The following is a 19202-nucleotide window of genomic DNA, read 5'->3' as shown; positions in this document are numbered from 1 at the left end:
GTAATCCGAAACAAGACAGTATTTTACTTCTGTTAAGCCTAAAAAAGGGTAATTTTATTTCCCAAAGTTAAACTTTTCATTGACATGCTTAGTTGTAAATGGAGATGTTCTCTTTGCAATAGCATAGCAGAAAGTATATTTGAGATTTATGCTATGTTGTAATTAGACTTTCAACACTGTAATGAAAATTAATTCTTTTGTGTGAATAGCTTGATTTCACCAGCTCATTGTTCAGATAGCTGATACCAAATATGACATTTAGCTCAAATGACTGGTGTAATCCTTCTGTAGTAGTAGGATATCCCTATTAGCAACAGAATGGCTGTAAGAATTCTTAATTATGCACCTGTTCTCCATACTCCTAATAATCAGGGGCCTGATTCTGATCTCAGTTTTGCTAGTTTTACACAAGTGTAACTCCTTTGGACATCAATAAGTAACTCAGTTTACACCAGTTTAAGTGAAATCAGATTCAACCCCTAAGACACTGCTCTTGCTGCCACATAAATCAAGTGGAGTTTTACTGTTGAAATAATAATTGGTGCTAACTGTGCGAATGCAAATGTAAATGTGCAATGAACAGGAAATATCTGAAACAGGATATGTTAGCATAAGTTAGTTCTGAGTTATCCATATGGGGGGGAAAAAAAAAACACAAGTGAACTGACCTTAAATGCAGCAAGCCAGGGTGCATGGTCTGAAAAATGCTGTTGTTCAACACAATTGAAAATGAAAGTGAGTTTTAATTAAAAGTAGATATTTTTGTAAGTATCTACTGAAGTACACGAGTCTATTACTCTTTCCCAAAGCTTAACTCTTTGCAACTAACAGCCTAACATTCATATCCTCCACTTTTTAAAATTTACTATACACAAAAAACATATTTTTAGGTCAACCCCCTGTCCCTAACGAGTTCAATTCTTGCAACAACAAAATGTAGTGTTTTCCAACTGTCTATTTTTACAACTAATCTTAGCGCTAAAAGAGAAGCCACAGCATACATAACAGGTTTTTCTCGTGTGCTTTATAGAAAACGTTTAATTGGTTTTTAGAAAGGCTGAAGGTTCACTTGAATATTTATAAGCAATCAAGAAAAGTTCTGCTTATACCTCTCATCCACAGTGTTAATATACAACAAATGTACATTGACAGGAAAAGTTGCAACATTTTAAGAACTCCAAATATAACTCAATGATTCTATGAACCCCAATTCCAGAGCATATGCAATACAAGCCTCTAAAAAACCTGCACCCTCATTGTAAAGTGAGTGAAAACAGTTTAAAAGAACAAGGGTGTTTCACCAGCTAAATAAGATAAGAAAATATCTAAAAAGTTAAACTGTACATTCATAAAATCAAAGCAGATTCTTATACTTGTTTCATAGAGGATAAAAATTAAAAGATCATTGATGTTATTCAAGTGAACCTTTTATTTATAAACCCTAAAGAGAAATAAGTAGGTACCTCCAATTTTGAGACATTTAGGTGCCAACTTTTGCTCATCTATCTTATAAAATATGTAAGAGTACAAATAGTAACATTTCTTCCTTTCTGTGCACGCACCACTGCTCGCTCTTATTCCTGAGTTTTTACCCATTATTGCAGGAGCTTCATTATTGGACAGAAATAAACGGCGATTTAAAAATATATAAATTGATGTATAACATTGCAATTTGAGTCAAATGTGTTAGAGGTATCACTGAAGATGGGGTAAAAGGGACTATTCAGAAACATGGATGAATGGTCTAGTTTTTTTCCTGCCAACTCTGTCTGTCTGTCCGAATGCTGCAAGCTTGGGTGTTACTAGCCAAGTAACCAAACTGGAAAGCTGTTATCCCAGAAATTATATCAGAGTCAGGGCTACTTCACTCTTTCATCTAACTGCAACAATCTCCTGGTAGTTAGACAAAGACAAGAATTTGGCATACACGGATGTTTGCTGCAACTCCGATTAATGTTTACTTTACATTAATGAAATGTCATGGTATACCTGGAATTTTTGGGCCCACAGAAGTCTTGCACCTGATAGACATCACATCTACCGGCTGCTGAATGTACCAGCTAAGTATTTGGAAGATACCAGGTAGCATTCCCTATTCAGCCCATTTCCAGCTGAAGGGTTATTTTAAGTTATTTTCTGCACTGTGACACAAAGAACCAAATCAGCACATGTACATGGGGTGGCAGTCCAAACAGATCTGTAAACGTATGGGTGGCTCAACACACAAGTAAAAGTAGATGCTATAAAAGTATGCTTAATGTTGAATTTTGAAATTATAAATGTATAACTTACCATATAAGCATCATTAATGCTCCACTAAAAAAGCTTCATTATTGTATTGTACAATGCTAGACATTGTTTTGACAGTGCTTCAGATCATGGACTCAGCTGTTTTTCTTTCAAATGAATAGTAAATGGGATTTGGAAGTAGGGGTGGAAAATCAGTTCACCTAAAACAATACTAGAGAAAAAATAGATAGTACTGTTCATGTTATTTTGGACCATTAAGTTGTAAGAGTAAGTTCTTGTGTATACTCCCCTCATCTTGAGATCAATATTTATGCCATATATTCTTTTTCTCTACTCTATTCTCTGGTAGTCTATGTGGGTTTTCCCCCCGCTGTCCTGCTTTTTTCTCAAGCGGAGAACACAATTTTATAAACATCTGGTGTGAAATCCTGGCCTCACTGAAGTCAATGGGTTTAGGATTTCATAGATGGTATTTTCTTCTAACAATTCTAATCTTAAATGTAAATTCTGTTGCTTTGCTAACACAACTATTCCATTTATTCAGCATTTATCCTTTATAAAGGAGGAGATTGGCCATTTACTTCCATACTCCGATGAAGCTCATTGTATAGTGGTTAAAAATTCGAGAAAAGTTGAGGAAAGGTGGTGAATCCCGAAGGGAAGTCTAACCCAAACTTCTGAATACATGTGTATCCTGTGTCCCATGCAATTTAATAATACCCTATTTTAAATGAAATAATAACTTACAAATAGCTGGATTAACAAGCGACTTCATTGTTAAGCTGGCTTTCCTTTCTTCTTGGGTGGTCCTTTGTATCCTTTGGCCTTTCTTCGTAAGTTCCTCCGATCTACTATTGGTACCTCAATTTCTGTTTCTTCTGAGCTGCTGTCAGCAACTCTCTCTGCTGCTGTCTGCGTGTATTGATCCATCTGTTCAGAAGACTCCTCATACTGCTCTTCTGATTGGTTCTTTTGTCCTTCTGAATGTTGCTGGAACGACACATCCTCAAGTTCAACCACTATCAAAGAACTCTGACCAAGGACAACAGGGGTTTCTTGTGAATCATGCCCTGCTTCCTCACTTTGCTCCTCCAAGGAAGAAGATGCGTTGGGCGACACATTTTCAGAAACTGATTCTTCTAGTGCTTCAGTTACCACAGAGTTTGAAAGGCCATTATCGGATGGTTCTTCTTTTGGCACTGAAGCTACAGTATCTGTACTTTCATCAGATGATTTCTTCCTTTGCGCTGTTTGCTGCTCCTCTTCAATGCCCTCTTTTTCCATAGATATACTTTCCTCCGTCAGTATTTCTGAATCAGTAGTGTTCATAACCTGAGGAAAAAATAAGAGTCAAAACCATCAAGGGGACAATTCACATGTTCTGGAGATGGTACAGACTCTGGGCCTTCCCCTGCAAGGTGCTGAACACCCTCAGCTCACAGTGGGAGTTGAAGCACCCAGCAATTTACAGCATTGGGTGCACCATTAACAATCCTCTCCTTCCCCTCACACAAGCCATCTTCCTGGCTTAAGGGCCTTGACATTATCTGATGTTTTCTAAAACTTTGAAATACAAAAATTCAGAGGATCACTCATGCACAATGGGGCACACTTCAAAAGCAGTGCAGAGTAAGCATATGGACATTGGCTTGTCTGTACTTGTTCCAATAGTTAGCATTCTGCTTGGTGCCTATAACTGACTGTGCCTTTAGATTATAAATTCCTTGGGATGTGGATCTCCCTCTCTATTGTATCAAACATAAATTACTTGTCTTCGCTGTCAAGGCCCTTCAAGACCTATCCACACCCTACCGATCATATCTCATTCAGTATCAAAAGGTTGACTCCCACCGCTGATCACCCTATGATGCCAGCCACCATCGCCCACTGTTCAATTTTCAAACAAGCATCTTTGTGCTTTCTCCCATGCTGCTCCCTACTCTTGGGAGCAGCTCCTCGTACATATCCACAAAACTACATTATCCTCCTTAAAACTCTTTTGCCTAGAAAAAACTTGACAACAGTTCAGTTGCTACAGTGCTGAGACCACTGTATCATGGTGACCAATATTGTGTCATTTTCTTGTTCTCCTGTCTGTCTGTATCATCTCTGGTCTTAGATAGATTGTAAAGCTCTTTGGGGCAGGGACCATCTTTCTGTTCTGTGTTTGTACAGCACCTAGCACACTGGTTCCCAAACTGGGGGGCATGAAGAAATTCCAAGGGGGGCACGAGGCTATCCAGCCCTTGAGCTCCCGGCCGGGGAGGCTAGCCCCCAGCCCCTCCCCTCCTGTTCACCCTCCCCCACAGCCATGCCGGGAGCGCAGCTTGCGCCCGCCCACCTCCCAGGCTTTCCAATAAGCCAGTCCTGCCGCTCTGAGCGGCCTGGTAAGGGGTGGGGGGGGTTGGATAAGGGGCAGGAGGTCCCATGGGGGGCAGTCAGGGGACAGGGAGCGGTTGGATGGGGCGGAGGTTCTGGGAGGCAGTCAGGAGACAGGGAGCAGGGCGGGGGGGGTTGGATGAGCTGTGGGGTCCCAGGTGGAGGTGGTCAGGGGACAAGGAGCAGGGTGGGGGTTGGATGTGGGTAAAGGAGAGGTGGGGGGTGTGAGGGTTTCTTGAAAATTAAAAAGGGGGCCTGATGCCAAAAAGTTTGGAAACCACTGACCTAGCACAATGATGTCCTGGCCCAGAACTGGGGCTCTTAGGCGCTATGGTATTACAAATAAATAATAAGTTTCTTATACTTTACCAGCAATTAATGGTGTAATATATTTTATTTTCCCCTACTCATTTTATCAAATCTAAGTACTGAGAGAAATTACTAGCCACAACAGAGGGACAGCTTGTTGAATATCGCTATTTTCCCTGACGATACTGGAGACGTATTTGAGTATTACTAAGGGAGATTGGACCAGAGCATTGTTTTCCTTAGTTTTAATGAACATAGATTTATTGTTATTGCATATTACTAAAACACCAGTCTTATTTTATTTATGGATTTTGCCATGTGTTCTGACAACGGCTTTTGCAAGTAATTCATGGCCTATACCTATTAAATAAATAAACGTAATATATGCATTGCAGAAAAAAGACCTAAAATATCATTTTGTTGCACTTCCCTCACCTTATCTGATGCAGTGTCTTCAGAAGATTTTGCTGAAGAGTCAAGGATTAACGGAACAAATAGAGTTAAAGATTCTTCTTCTGGATTGTCAGACTGTAATTTTGATTCACCATCTAGTATTTCACTAGCTGTTTCCTCTTCAGTCATGAGAGATGGTTTGATAGTCTTTTCTGTTAGCTCACCATTGAGTGGCTCTGATTCAGTTTCCTAAAGTGACATTCATAAGTCAAGGTAGGGCACAGCCATTGTTCAAAACATCAGCGTAAAAAACCTCAGAGGCAGAACTTTTGCATACAGACATTGATCAGCAGGGTGTGAGGTTCTACCAAGACGCAAATGTTACTTCTAGCTTTAATTTCATAACTTCTGTTACAGAGTAAAACTGTTGTGCAAACAGTTATATTTATCATGTTTTTTTTATTTTTTGGCTTTTTTCAAGCATAAAAATTAAAGCACACATTTTCAAAATTTACAGGAGTCTCTGATATACAGCAAGCCATTGGTTCCTTAAGGATCATCTAATTTTCTTCAGAGATACTAGACCAGATTCTGGCCTCTGCTCCAGCTACTTTGTGCTGCCAGAGTTAACAGGCTAGCTGGGGATTTACGTTACAGAAGCTCTTGTGGACTCTAATGTTCATAGTAAGTATAGAGGACATTTCCCTAACCTTAATTCTGTACCAGCTTCATCTTCCAAATGGATTTAAGATGTAGTCCTACATAAAGTGCATTGCAATAAATTTCATATAGAGTTAGCAAACACACACAAGATGGTAGCAAAGACCACATTTGCACAAAAGGTTGCAATTTCCTGCTCAGATGTGGATGGAAAGCTTCCTCAAGCCTATCACCACCACCTGGGCCTTATTTACAGGGAACCTCAGCCAGACTCAGCTCCTACCTCTTTCTCATCTTGTTTTTCAGGTGGTGATGTACATAACTCTTGTGTTTCCAATACTGACTGGTCCTCATTTTCAGCTACTGTTTCCTCTTCATTTTCAACTACATTTTCTTCAGTTTCTTCTACTAACTCTTCTGAGCTTTCAGATGTATGTGCTACAGGTTCCAACCTGCAACAGAAAATAAAACAACTCTTTTTTTAGGTTAATAATCTCAGTGACACCATTTAATAATGAGAACTTTCTCCTACAGCAAGTTAATTAGTATAATACACATTCATCATATAGGAGTGTGGAACCCAGCTAAATAAATAAAATTATATTTTGAAAATGGACAACTCCTAACTAGACAGCTATTCAACTAGACTGTTGCTGCACCAATACATAAAGAGGCCTCTATCTTGCATCCATTAAATTCAAAGCTAGAAATCAGGAATACCTTCGTGAGGGCTGCAAGCTTTTGAAGTAATAAAACGTTAATCCCCTAACTGTAAAAAAAAATTTGGACCCTGTGAAAAGAGACCCAGCTTCTCCCAACCCAGGTATACCAGTATCAGTCTCATGTGACTTAACTGTCTGAGTAGCCTTATAGAGCTAAAATGATCATTAATTTCATATAGTTTACAAAATGTCTAACTGGATTAGAATTCAAGATAGCAGACAGCATGCAGATTGGCTGGAAAAGTAAAGCTTTGATGTAGCCAAAAGGTAATGAGGTCTCAGAAATGTTCACTTTTTATTTTTGGGATGATGGAATTTTTTCATCTTTAAGTGCACTTAGGTTTTATATATGAAGAAATGATAGTGTGCACAGCTGACTTGTATACAGTTGTTTCACCAGCATTCTATAACTACACACCACAGTTTCTCAAGATAGATTATGGTAGTGGTGCCACAAAATTTTTACCACAAGCCCTAATATCCTGATTTTCAAGAACAGTCATGAGCTTCCCAACTATCCAACTAGCCAATTATCTGTGGCTACAAGTCTCGAAGCACTGATTGCCAATCTATGGGACAGGTGGTTAGAAATCACAGAATAAATTTCATATATTCCAAACACTGTCCATTTTACAGCAGCACATTGTCTACAAGTGCATAATAGCAGCATATCATCTCTGGTTCCATTTAGCTATTCATCAGGAAAGTAAAAAGCAGACCCTGGACAGTAGCGTAGCTAGAGGGGGGAGCAACTGCTCCCCCACTGAGCTCAAGTGGAGCCTTTTTAATTTTTTGGCGCCTTTTTTAATTTTTACTCACCCGGCGGCACTCTGGGTCTTCGCCGGCAGGTCTGACGCTTCGGCAGCGGGGGACTTCACGCATTCTGGGTCCTCGGGGGCATTTCGGTGGCAAGGGCCTTCAGTGCTGCCGAGGACCCGGTGCGCCGCCCGGTGAGTACAAGCAGGTGGCACCTTTTTTTATGTCTGCTCCCCCTGTTTGCTCCACCTAGCTATGCCACTGACCCTTGAGAGTGCAGGACATGTGAAGCCACTTAGGGCTTGTCTACACTGGCAATTTACAGCGCTGAAACTTGCAGCGCTGTAAAGTGCCAGTGTAGACAGTGCTTTGAGCACCAGTAGCTGCGCTCCCAGCGCTGGTAGCTATTCCCCTCATGGAGGTGGTTTTTTTAGAGTGCTGGGAGAGCTCTCTCCCAGCACTATGCTGCGACTACACAAACCATGTTAAAGCACTGCAGCGTTGTTCCTATGGTTCCCAAAATCTGCTGAGTTTATATGGAGAAACAAACCATTGCTTTGGTGCGATCACTTCAGAGTTGGCAGCTTGCTTTTTCCCCCTAGAGTTTTATTTTTAAAGTAATCAGCAAATCAGACTAAAGCAGGGGAAGGGAGGATATATCAATTTTGCTTTTTAATGGGACAAGAAATAGCATGTACCACATGAGTAGGTACACCACAGCTCTGACACCACTGAAACTGCAAAATGAAAAGTGACACATTACCTGCTTCCTGATATCCAAAGAAGGTTTTCATCCTCTCCGGAAGGAATTTCAGTTTCAGATTCCTGGCTCCTCTTTCCTATCCTGGGACGTTTTAACTGACTGCTTCGTGTTCGAGTAGAAACGGGTGTAACATCAAGCTCTTAAAGATACAAAAAATGAATGTAAATGAAAGAATACTCATACCTAATGGATCTGCACATTGTAAGAGAATAACTTTAGTATTTTTCATAAAAGTAGGCATATGCAGAGCCTAATTGAAAAAGCATTTCATTATAGGATTTTTTTTAAACACACCAAAATAAATATACAATACTAGCATTCATCCAAGGATGTTAAGTACTTTACAAACATTGCTTAGGCTTCAAAACACCTCTAAAAGAGGTATTATAATTTATCCATTTTGCAGATGACTAAATCAAGGCACAGAGAAGTTAAAAGTAATGGTGAAAATGGGCCATTACCCTACTAAAATTTAAGAACCATAATACTGATGTTCAACATTATTTTTACCTTCAGAAGTGCTTGCATGGGCATCAAAGATGTCTTTGCCTTTTTGAGAATCAACCTAAAGCAGAAAAACATACTGTACTTTAAAAGTCTGAACCACTGGAGAGTCTATTCTCCTGATTGAAATGCCTTCATCTCCCAACCCCCAGTTACATTCTGGAGTATTAATTCAAGTCACTCTTTGGGAGACCGACTACAGTCAGGTGAAGGAATACGTGAAAAAACGGTATCTTCTCGACAAAGAGATTGGCTCATGAGGTAAATTTAGAATCAGATCTACTCTCTTACGGACTAATACACATTTTTACTATCCCAAAACATCTATCTTGGGATTATTAAAAGAAAAATCAACCAAATTAATAAATCTCTATTACTGGTGATGATGTGTCAAGCTGGGTAAAACAGAGCTTCAGCCTTAGATTCTAGGTGTAGTCTGCAGAGCCAGCAGGTACCAGGTCTTTTTATTTATGACCAAACTAGATCTGCAGTCATTGAGAGACAAGCATCCAACTCCACAAATCTACTTTTACAATAATTTCTCAGAGTATAAACTTCTTGTTTTTAAAACAGAGCTATGATTAATTGCCCTAGATTAGCTACTTTAGGTAAACTAGCACTAAAAAGAGGCCATGTCCACCTGCTCTGCTGCAATTCCAACCCACCCCACAGACCTCTGCTGCAAGACCCAGTGGGTTGCAATCAGTTCTGTAATACATTGATATTTGAGATAACATCAAGTAAACTTAAATAGTGGGGTTTGTTTAATTATATATTAGTGTTACAATCATTTCAGTATTCCTTGTGTTTTAAAAGATAAAAATAATGTAATACACAGGTACATGTGGGAATCGTTTTCCACATTAATATTTTACACTACTCCTAAATCTTCAGTGTGCTGCAGAATTTTGTACAGATAATGCAGTCATCAGCGAGAAAGCCAGTTCTAGTATTTTGGAAGGGATTCTGGGATTTGGGATTCTGGCCTCCAGAAGATATTTGAGGCTTTTGACATTGGGTGCATTTCTTTTTTCCCCTCCAACTTTTGGGCAGAGGCACAGGTGACTTGACTTTTTTGGGAGGGCTTGAATTCCTAATTCACCACTACAGCAAGCCTTAACAGCAACTAAATGTTCCACTGCTCCTTCCCCCATAATACGTGACTGCATCCAACAATCTTATATAAGTGCATTAATCAGTTGTTTCTGCTAAAACAATTACCAGTGGAGATGACATTTAAATAATCATAATCAAGTTTCAGAGTAAGAAACTTACTGTTATGAATGACAGCTCTCAGAGTTGTTGTTTCAGGCTTGTTTAAAAACTCAAGAAGAAAATACTATATCTCTTTGCATTCAGTTTACCCTTGGGAGGTAACCTTCTCAACCATGCTACACACTTAATTTTACTTTGAACACAAAGTTTAAATTTCAGTAGCTAGGTTTTGTGCCTAAGGCACTGGTCTTGCATAATTAAAGTTTACTCCCAACTGCATTTTGACTAGTTTGTACAATGCAAATTAATACCTCATTAACATTCATCATTATTCACCGTATGCAATCTTGCAGAATGTTCCATCTCTTAACAGCTGCCTAATAGTCAACAAACAAAAATATTCAACTGCATATCCATATGCGGGTGAAATTTGGCTGAGGTTTCAAATATGCACAAAGAGACTCGCATTCCTTTTGTGGTGGAACTGAATAAACCTGAATGCAGGCTGTACACTTTACATCATGATCATCTACAATGCGATTATGCACTCTAAGACACTATCTTCTTAGACTTATGCATTTGATGCGTCCATCTGATGCCAAAGAAATGCAGCCTTTGCACTGTTTGTGAGTACAGTGCTTCTAAGTGTCATAATCTGGATATTCACACATCCCAAGAGTGCAGGGTCGGGGAGGAAATCAGTTGAAATACCCTCCCCCCCAAACCTATAACAATCTACCAGTGCAAGTTACTAGACACTACTAAGGCCATCTCATACCCTACAGCATACGAAGAGAGCATTGGTTGAAAAAAATGATAGTACAAGATGCATCCTAGTGTTCTATTAACACTAGGTGAATTTGCAATGTCTAAACAAGCTGGTGCTGCTTTGCTGAAAAAAGTAACATTAAACCAAGTGTAACAAAAGCATCTGTCTTTCATAGATCCTGACACCCATGTCAATTTAGTTCAACCACAACAAAATTTCACAATAAGTATGTTTCTGGCTTTCTCATTGAAGCCAGAACTATGTCTTCAAGGGTAATCTGATAAAAAGTCATGGGTTTTGATAGACTGGATAATTCAAAAGAAAGGCTATAGTCCAGGCTCACAGGCCCAGAGAACACTGAGGAGATACTGGAAGTTCAAGATGGATTGCTGAAAGGACTTACTGAGGAAGAGAAGCACAGGAAAATGGAGGCTAAAGCTGGAGTATTGAACAAGGAGGGCACACACTTTTATTAAATGCATGGACTTTATAATTTATTTCCTAGGAATCATCTATATTTTTCCCAAAAGTTTATCTAGTATCACTGCTCTCTAATTAAAAGTTTAAAAATGGATAATTAAAAAATATATAACTTCCTATATGGAGACCCATCTCTTTCTCTTCAGTAAAAGATTTTACGGAACAAGTAATTAAGGAAGCCAGAAGAATATGAAAATATAAATTATATAGTTCTGTAAAAGCTCTTTGCTTTTATGTATACAGAAAACACTGTGTGTACCTACCCTTAGCTGCGTTTCAATCTCTGTGCTTTGTTCACTTCCTGTTTCAGATTCCATTGCAGACGGCAGAAAACACTCCTCAGTCTGGGAACTGTTGTTTTCTTTTTGAGAGGCTCCTGCTCTTAGAAAAATTCAATAGAAAAAAAGTGCAGATACAATTTAAATAATGAAGTTAGCTGGCATCTTTCCAATGACTTCTATGGGGATTGTTCACAGTGGGACTGTCTACAAAAATTGTTGTAGACACTGTACAATGTAACTTTACTTTTCAAGTTTCAATAGTTTCCTGGCCTTGCTTCCAAAGCCTCTTTACCTGTAGTTTTGAGTGTTTCTCTCTGCAATACACTGGTAATAGGTGTTCTCTGGAACCAGTGTCCTGCTCCTTCAACTTCCCATAGAAGATCATGATCCCCTGGGTACTTTTCAAAATACTGCTTACAAGCTGAAGAAACATAAATAAAACAAAACCACACCACACAGTATGCACATCTGTAACTCATCTTAAGAAATTATTCAAACACTATCCTACCGAGTCAATTATAATCTGACCTTCTACTTTATCATATTTATAATACATCACAAACAAAATGGAACTGAGCCAGCAAGATGTGCATGTCTAACCTGAGTAACTATATGATAACATTTCTGTAATCCTCATCCATCTAGAACCCAGTCCCGTCCTCTTATTTAGCACCTTTCATCATTGTGCTATGTCTTACATTTAGATTGGTTTCAGAGTAGCAGCCGTGTTAGTCTGTATTCGCAAAAAGAAAAGGAGTACTTGTGGCATCTTAGAGACTAACAAATCTATTTGAGCATAAGCTTTCGTGAGCTGTCATAAATATAAAGGGAAAGGTAAACCCCTTTAAAATCCCTCCCGGCCAGAGGAAAATTCCTCTCACCTGTAAAGGGTTAAGAAGCTAAAGGTAACCTAAAGGTAAAGCTAAAGGTAACCTCACTGGCACCTGACCAAAATGACCAATGAGGAGACAAGATACTTTCAAAAGCTGGGAGGAGGGAGAGAAACAAAGGGTCTGTGTCTGTTGGTATGCTGCTTTTGTCGGAGATAGAACAGGAATGGAGTCTTAGACCTTTTAGTAAGTAATCTAGCTAGGTATGCATTAAATTATGATTTCTTTAAATGGCTGAGAAAAGAATTGTGCTGAATAGAATGACTATTTCTGTCTGTGTGTCTTTTTTGTAACTTAAGGTTTTGCCTAGAGGGATTCTCTACGTTTTGAATCTAATTACCCTGTAAGGTATCTACCATCCTGATTTTACAGGGGTGATTCCTTTACCTCTATTTACTTCTATTTCTTTTAAAAGTCTTCTTGTAAGAAAACTGAATGCTTTTTCATTGTTCTCAGATCCAAGGGTTTGGGTCTGTGGTCACCTATGCAAATTGGTGAGGATTTTTACCAAACCTTTCCCAGGAAGTGGGGTGCAAGGGTTGGGAGGATTTTGGGGGGAAAGACGTGTCCAAACTACATTTCCCAGTCAACCCAGTTAGAGTTTGGTGGTGGCAGTGGTTATTCCAAGGACAAAGGATAAAATTAATTTGTACCTTGGGGAAGTTTTAACCTAAGCTGGTAAAAGTAAGCTTAGGAGGTTTTCATGCAGGTCCCCACATCTGTACCCTAGAGTTCAGAGTGGGGGAGGAACCTTGCCATGAGCGTTAAATTTAGATGGTAATCTTAAGGGGGCAGGGACTGTAGGGTTTTTTTCCTGTCTTCTAGGAAGCATTTTTGGGTATTAAAAATAGTTACAGTAACTCCTTGCTTAATGTTGTAGTTATGTTCCTGAAAAATGCGACTTCAAGCGAAATGATGTTAAGCAAATTCAATTTCCCCATAAGAATTAACGTAAATAGCAGGGGTTAGGTTCCAGGGACATTTTTTTTGCCAGACAAAAGACTATATATAGATATCTATATAGAAGACTATATAGTTAGATATATATACACACACATATATATACACAGTATAAGTTTTAAACAAACAATTTAATACTGTACACAGCAATGATGATTGTGAAGCTTGGTTGAGGTGGTGGAGTCAGAGGGTGGAAGAGGGTGGGATATTTCCCAGGGAATATCTTACTGATAAATGATGAAGTAGCACTCGGCTGAGCCCTCAAGGGGTTAACACATTGTTGTTAATGTAGCCTCACACTCTTCAAGGCAGCACAAATGAAGGGAGGAGACACAGCATGGTAGAGAGAGACAGACACAGTGTGTGTGTGTGTGTGTGTGTGTGTGTGTGTGTGTGTGTGTGTGTGTGTGTGTGTGTGTGTGTGTGTGTGTGTGTGTGTGTGTGTGTGTGTGTGAGAGAGAGAGAGAGACACAGACAGACAGACAACATACTGTGTGTGTGAAAGAGAGATGCACATTTCCCCTTTAAGTGCGCTGGCCCCACTCTAAGCACATTGCCCTTTTAAATAGATCAGCCAGTTAAGACAGCAACTACTGCCAGCAAGCTCCTTCCATCCTGAGCCTTGTCATGTCCCATCTCATCCCCCACTCTGTAGAGGCAGGAGACAGAGTGTGTGTTCTGGTTCCTGAACCATCTCTGGAAATTGCCCCTGGCAGTAGAGAGTAGACAGGAACCCCAGAGGACTCCCACAGCCAGTATGCTTCATTGTGGGAGTGCAGGAAGCACCTCCACACGTTATTAAACTGCCCTTATATTTTGGCTTTGGGACATACCACAGCCTCAGGAACCAGCAACCTTCTCTCCCTCCTCCACACGCATTCGGGGTAACATTTGCCCTCAGAGCTTGTCAATATTTGTATCTCACCCATGAACACTTCAGTTATTTCACCAGTTTGGATTCTTGTTCACCTCTGTGGCAAGATCTCAGCAAGCCACCACCGGAGAGACAGCAATCCCCCCTCCCCTTATTTAATACTAACTAATGTTACAATTAAAATAAACTAATATTTTAAACTTTTAAAACTAAAGGGGAAAAGCATTATGGACTTATTTTGGGAAGAGCACTTTCAGCCAAGTGTATCTGCAATTCCAAAAGTAGCAGTCAGAAAGAGTAGGATTTTTCTGGTGCCCACAGAAATATGAAATATGTGTCAGAATGCAGGTAAAATGGAACAGGGGAACCCCCAAGGAGTTCAGTCACAAATTTAATTAAACCATTATTTTTGTAAACAAGCGTCATCGGCATGGAAGTATGCCCTCTGGAATGGGGGCCGAAGCATGAAGGGTCCTACGAATCTTTAGCACATCTGGCACGTAAATACCTTGCAATGCCGGCTACAAAAGTGCCATGTGAATGACTGTTCTCACTTTCTGGTGACATTGTAAATAAGAAGTGAGCAGAATTATCTCCTGTAAACGTAAACAAACTTGTTTTTCTGAGTGATTGGCTGAATAAGAAGTAGGACAGAGTGGACTTGCAGGCTCTGAAGTTTTACATTGTTTTGTTTTTGACTGCAGTTATGTAACAACAAAAGCTACATTTGTAAATTGCACTTTCACAACAAAGAGATAGCACTACAGTACTTGTATGAGGTGAATTGAAAAATACTATTTCTTTTGGTTATCATTTTTACAATGCAAATATTTGTAATAAACAATATACACTGATTTCAATGACAACACAGAATACCATATGAAAATGTAGAAAAAATCCAAAATATTTAATAAATTTCAATTGGTATTCTATTGTTTAACAGTGCGATTAAAACTGCGATTAATGGTGATTAATTTTTTTTTGAGTTAATTGCATGAGTTAACTGCGATTAATTGACAGCCCTAGATATAATATTAACCAATAGAAATTCAAGGATTACAAGAAAATAAAACAGCATGCACATTCTCCATCTGATTTTTTAAGGTTCATTGAATAACAGCATATTTTATATTTATTTAAATTTAAAGTTTGTCATGAACTTTAAGAAATTTAATCTCTTCCTTCCATGTTGAACTGAGATGGGAGTATTTATTTGGAAGTTTAAAGAAAGCCAGAGTGGACAAGACAGGAAAAAAATTACAGAGTTTACCTGTATATATGAAAGATGACAGTGGGTAGCGAAGACCAAGTGTGTCTTCAGTAAAGGAATCCACAAAATCCTCCAACATCATTAACCCAAAATCTTTCCCACGATGTCTCTTTCTCACAAACATTGTGTCCAGCACTGGAAGCTGATAACTTTGGGTAAGATAGGAGCTACATAGGCTTCCTGAAATCATGGAAAAACCATACATCAGTATTTCATCATTGATTTGTCACAGTTTTAGATCATCAGCAACATATAGGGGCTTGGCTTTTACTGTATCCTGATGATAATAGATGTACTGCACACGTAGCAGCCACATTCAGTCACTCACTGGCTCGCTGGCCCAACTTTGTATTTTTGCAGCTTTACAGATGTAAGAAAGCTTGTCTGGTATAGTGGCCTACTGCTACACGATAAAGAATGGAAGGCTACAGATGAGAAGGTAGTGGGGGGAAAGGCACACTTTGGAATCCTGCTGAGCTATTTCTTGGGGAAATCTGGAAAAGAGAATGCAGTGAAAAGATGGAAGAAAAAGCCAAAAGGCTCAATCCAAATATATTCTCTTTACATAGATTAAAAAACTGTTTAAAAACAAACCCATAATTATGGAAGTCAGCTCTCATTTAGGAACTGAAACACAAATCATTATCCCCCCCAACTTTTTACAGAACATCAATAATGCTGAAGTCAAGGCAAAATTTTACAAGAAGGGATTTTTCCATTCATAGCATAGCATGGATTACAAATAATAATTATAATTAAAAACAGGTGCACTGTGACACAACACAGCAATTTAAGTATTGAAGAATTCCTGAATGGTAACCATGAACTCACTGGTAGAGTGTAGTGGGGTAGACACCCGCTCCGGCCCAGAAGGGTTTAAGATAGCCCTGGGAGAGGGGCTGGGGCAGGGGAAGAGCTGGGCTGATTGGCAGAGCAGCCGCAGCTGGGGGCCTCGCCCCAAACAGACCCAGTGGGCCTTGTAAAAGCCAGGGAAGCCAGGAGCAGAAAGACACTCTCTCTCTAGTTCTGAGAGAGAGGGACCTAAGCAGAGCACCTAGATTGGAGCGGGGCTAGGGAAGGGCCTGAGGAGCTCCAGCCAGGAAAGCCCCAGGCTGTGGCCTAGCATTAGGCCCAACAGGTACTGCGGTTGCAGGGGACAGCCCAAGGTTAGACAGAGGCAGCAGGTCCAAACCCAACCTTGCCTCTGATGAGTGGCTCATACTGCAGTCTGCCCCAGGGTGCGGGGGCTAGCTGGTGACTGGCAGGAGCCTAAAACTGAGGCGAGGTATGGATAGTGGGTGCAAGGTTCCCCTGGGAGGGGGAGACCCAGAACTGTGGGGTACTGCCAGTGGGCAGCAGCCAGTGAAAGGGGCACCAGGCACCACTGGGAGGGACATGGGAGCCAGCAGCAAGGTGAGACACCAGCCTGAAGAGGGCCCCCTAGAGGCTGGAACGCTAATTCCCTGAGATGACCAGCAGGAGGTACCGCCGGTGAGTCTGCGCCCAGTTACATAGAGTAATAAATGTTATTTATCTGGATTTGTATTACAGTGGTAAATACTGGCCCCAAGGTGGGACTGGAACTCCACAGTGCTAGGCCCTGTGCACACAAAGAAAAGAAAGCCCCTACCCTAAAGAGTTTACAATCCAAATAAAATAATAATACACATCTCATATATAGCACTCATCACAGACATTAACTAATTAGTCCTCACAATACTTTTGTGAGGTCAATTGCTATTCTCATTTGCCAAGCAAGAAAAACTCAGGCAAGAGAGATTAAGTCATTTGTCTAAGGTTACGCAGTAAATCCACATCCAAGATGAAATTAGAAAAAAACCCAGTCCTGTGGTCTGACCACTGGACTACATCTCAGTCTATCGCCGCAGAAAGGAGGGGGGGGGGAACCCATGAAGTATAACAGTATTTCACATACAAATAGTCTTGGATGTTTATTATCTCCGGATTAGTAAATGATAGAACATGAAAAGTAAGTGTACTTGCATGATCTAATTGCCACAACGTATATGGAACAAATATTTATTATAAACACTCCTCCCTCACTCAGAATGTAATAAAATCAGTTGTAACAGAAACTAGAATAAAGTATTAACATTTCAACCCAGAAGTCATTTTTGTGATCATTGTGGCGGCTTAAATTTTAGCGTGAATATTGCTCCATTAGGACCTGAACAGTTTCATAGCTATGTTCACAGACACAGTATTGATAAACAAAACAAAGACATGCCATCTGCCAATTACCTTCCACACAGGAATTACCATACTGGAACAGCTCAATAGCCCATCTGGCCCAATATCATGTTTCTGATAGTGGACAAGGCCAGATGCTTCAGAGGAAGGCATAAAACCCTTCTTGTGCACTTAGCTGTACAACAGTTGCAATTCACCACAAATTTCCCTGAAGTTAATTCAAAAACCTTCTACTGAGACGAGGATAAAGTTAGGATGTCAGATCATACCACTTTGGCCCAAAATTAGATATGCTATTATTTAAGGAGGGCTGTCAGTGTGCTCAACAAATTATTTACAATTAAGTTAGATTTAATCCAGCAAAAGTGAAAAATGCAATCAAGTTTTGTAACAATCAGAATTTATAATGTATATTTAAGCAGTGAGAAGAAATGAGAGAACTATCTATAAAGCAATGTTAATGACATGGAAACATGCTACTTAAATTGTAAGCTCCTTGGACCAATCATTTTGTTCTATGTTTGTATAGCACCTAGCAAAATGGGGTCATGGTCTGTGACTGGGGTCCTAGGCACTAGCACAATACACACAAATAAAGAACAGCGGTAATGAGACCTGACCCTGCAGCCACCCTGAGATCAACTAGGGTTCTGCACACAGGGGAATTGCAGGATCAGACCCTAAATGTGCACAATACAGCATTAATGTTTGTAACTTCCACAGTCTGGGTGAATTTCACCTTCACCAAATTGGTCTGACCATATCCAAAATATATTAGACTGTGCACAAAATATTGTCTCCTATGACGCACATATGTCTTTATGCAGCACTACTGTACATCTTCAGTGTTAAAAGGGTAGAACACTGGACAAAATTTTTGCCTCTTGAGTTATGGGGATATAAGAAGAAGCTACTTACCTTTGTAATTGGAGGTTCTTGTGGTCCCTATCTGTATTCCACTGTGAGGTATGCAGGTGCTCCATGCACCCAGAGCCGGAGAATTCTGAAAGCTGTACCTGTCAGTCTGGCATGCACCTTCACTCTCCTCATGTCTCCAACAGAAGAGATTGTAGTAGGGCAGACTGATTGCCTCTCCAGTTCCTTCTCTACCATGAATCAAAAGATGATTCAAAGCAGCAGGGAAGAAGAGCGGGTACTGGAATATAGATCGGGACCAAATATCTTGAAGGACCTCTAGTTACGAAGGTAAGTAACTTCCTCTTTGAGTACTGGTCCCTATATGTATTCCAACATGGGTGAGTGCAAACAGTACTCAAGCAGAACGAGGGTATGAGGATACAGATGGCAGAGCAGACCAAGGACTGCCCTTCCAAAAGGATGTATCAGCATAGGAATCTTGTACTAAACATAACGCCTCGCAGACGTGTTGATAGAACGCCATGTAGCTGCTTTGCAAATATCATATAGAGGTACTTCTTGAAGCGATGCCATAGACGTCACTTGTGCTCTTGTGGAATGAACCCTTGCCCCATGAGTGAGAGGGAGAGAGAACAAA

The 19202-nt window shown here is 40.0% G+C and overlaps 1 protein-coding gene across 1 annotated transcript in view; it reads right to left on the bottom strand.

Annotated features, from left to right (window-relative positions):
- Positions 1-3027: 3027 nt before the first annotated feature.
- The window catches only part of FAM169A (family with sequence similarity 169 member A), a 38650-nt gene continuing 22475 nt past the window's right edge, over positions 3028-19202 (bottom strand). Inside the window, exons 5-12 of the mRNA XM_077816312.1 lie at positions 15476-15655; positions 11774-11902; positions 11464-11576; positions 8743-8797; positions 8233-8371; positions 6275-6443; positions 5374-5580; positions 3028-3582 (exon numbers count right to left, since the gene is read on the bottom strand). Of these exons, the coding sequence (XP_077672438.1) occupies positions 3028-3582; positions 5374-5580; positions 6275-6443; positions 8233-8371; positions 8743-8797; positions 11464-11576; positions 11774-11902; positions 15476-15655 (1547 nt within the window). The remainder of the gene's footprint in view (positions 3583-5373; positions 5581-6274; positions 6444-8232; positions 8372-8742; positions 8798-11463; positions 11577-11773; positions 11903-15475; positions 15656-19202) is intronic.

The sequence above is a fragment of the Eretmochelys imbricata genome, chromosome 5 (genome assembly GCF_965152235.1).
Source record: "Eretmochelys imbricata isolate rEreImb1 chromosome 5, rEreImb1.hap1, whole genome shotgun sequence".
NCBI classification, from domain to species: domain Eukaryota; kingdom Metazoa; phylum Chordata; order Testudines; family Cheloniidae; genus Eretmochelys; species Eretmochelys imbricata.
This window is presented reverse-complemented; position numbering and strand designations above follow the sequence as displayed.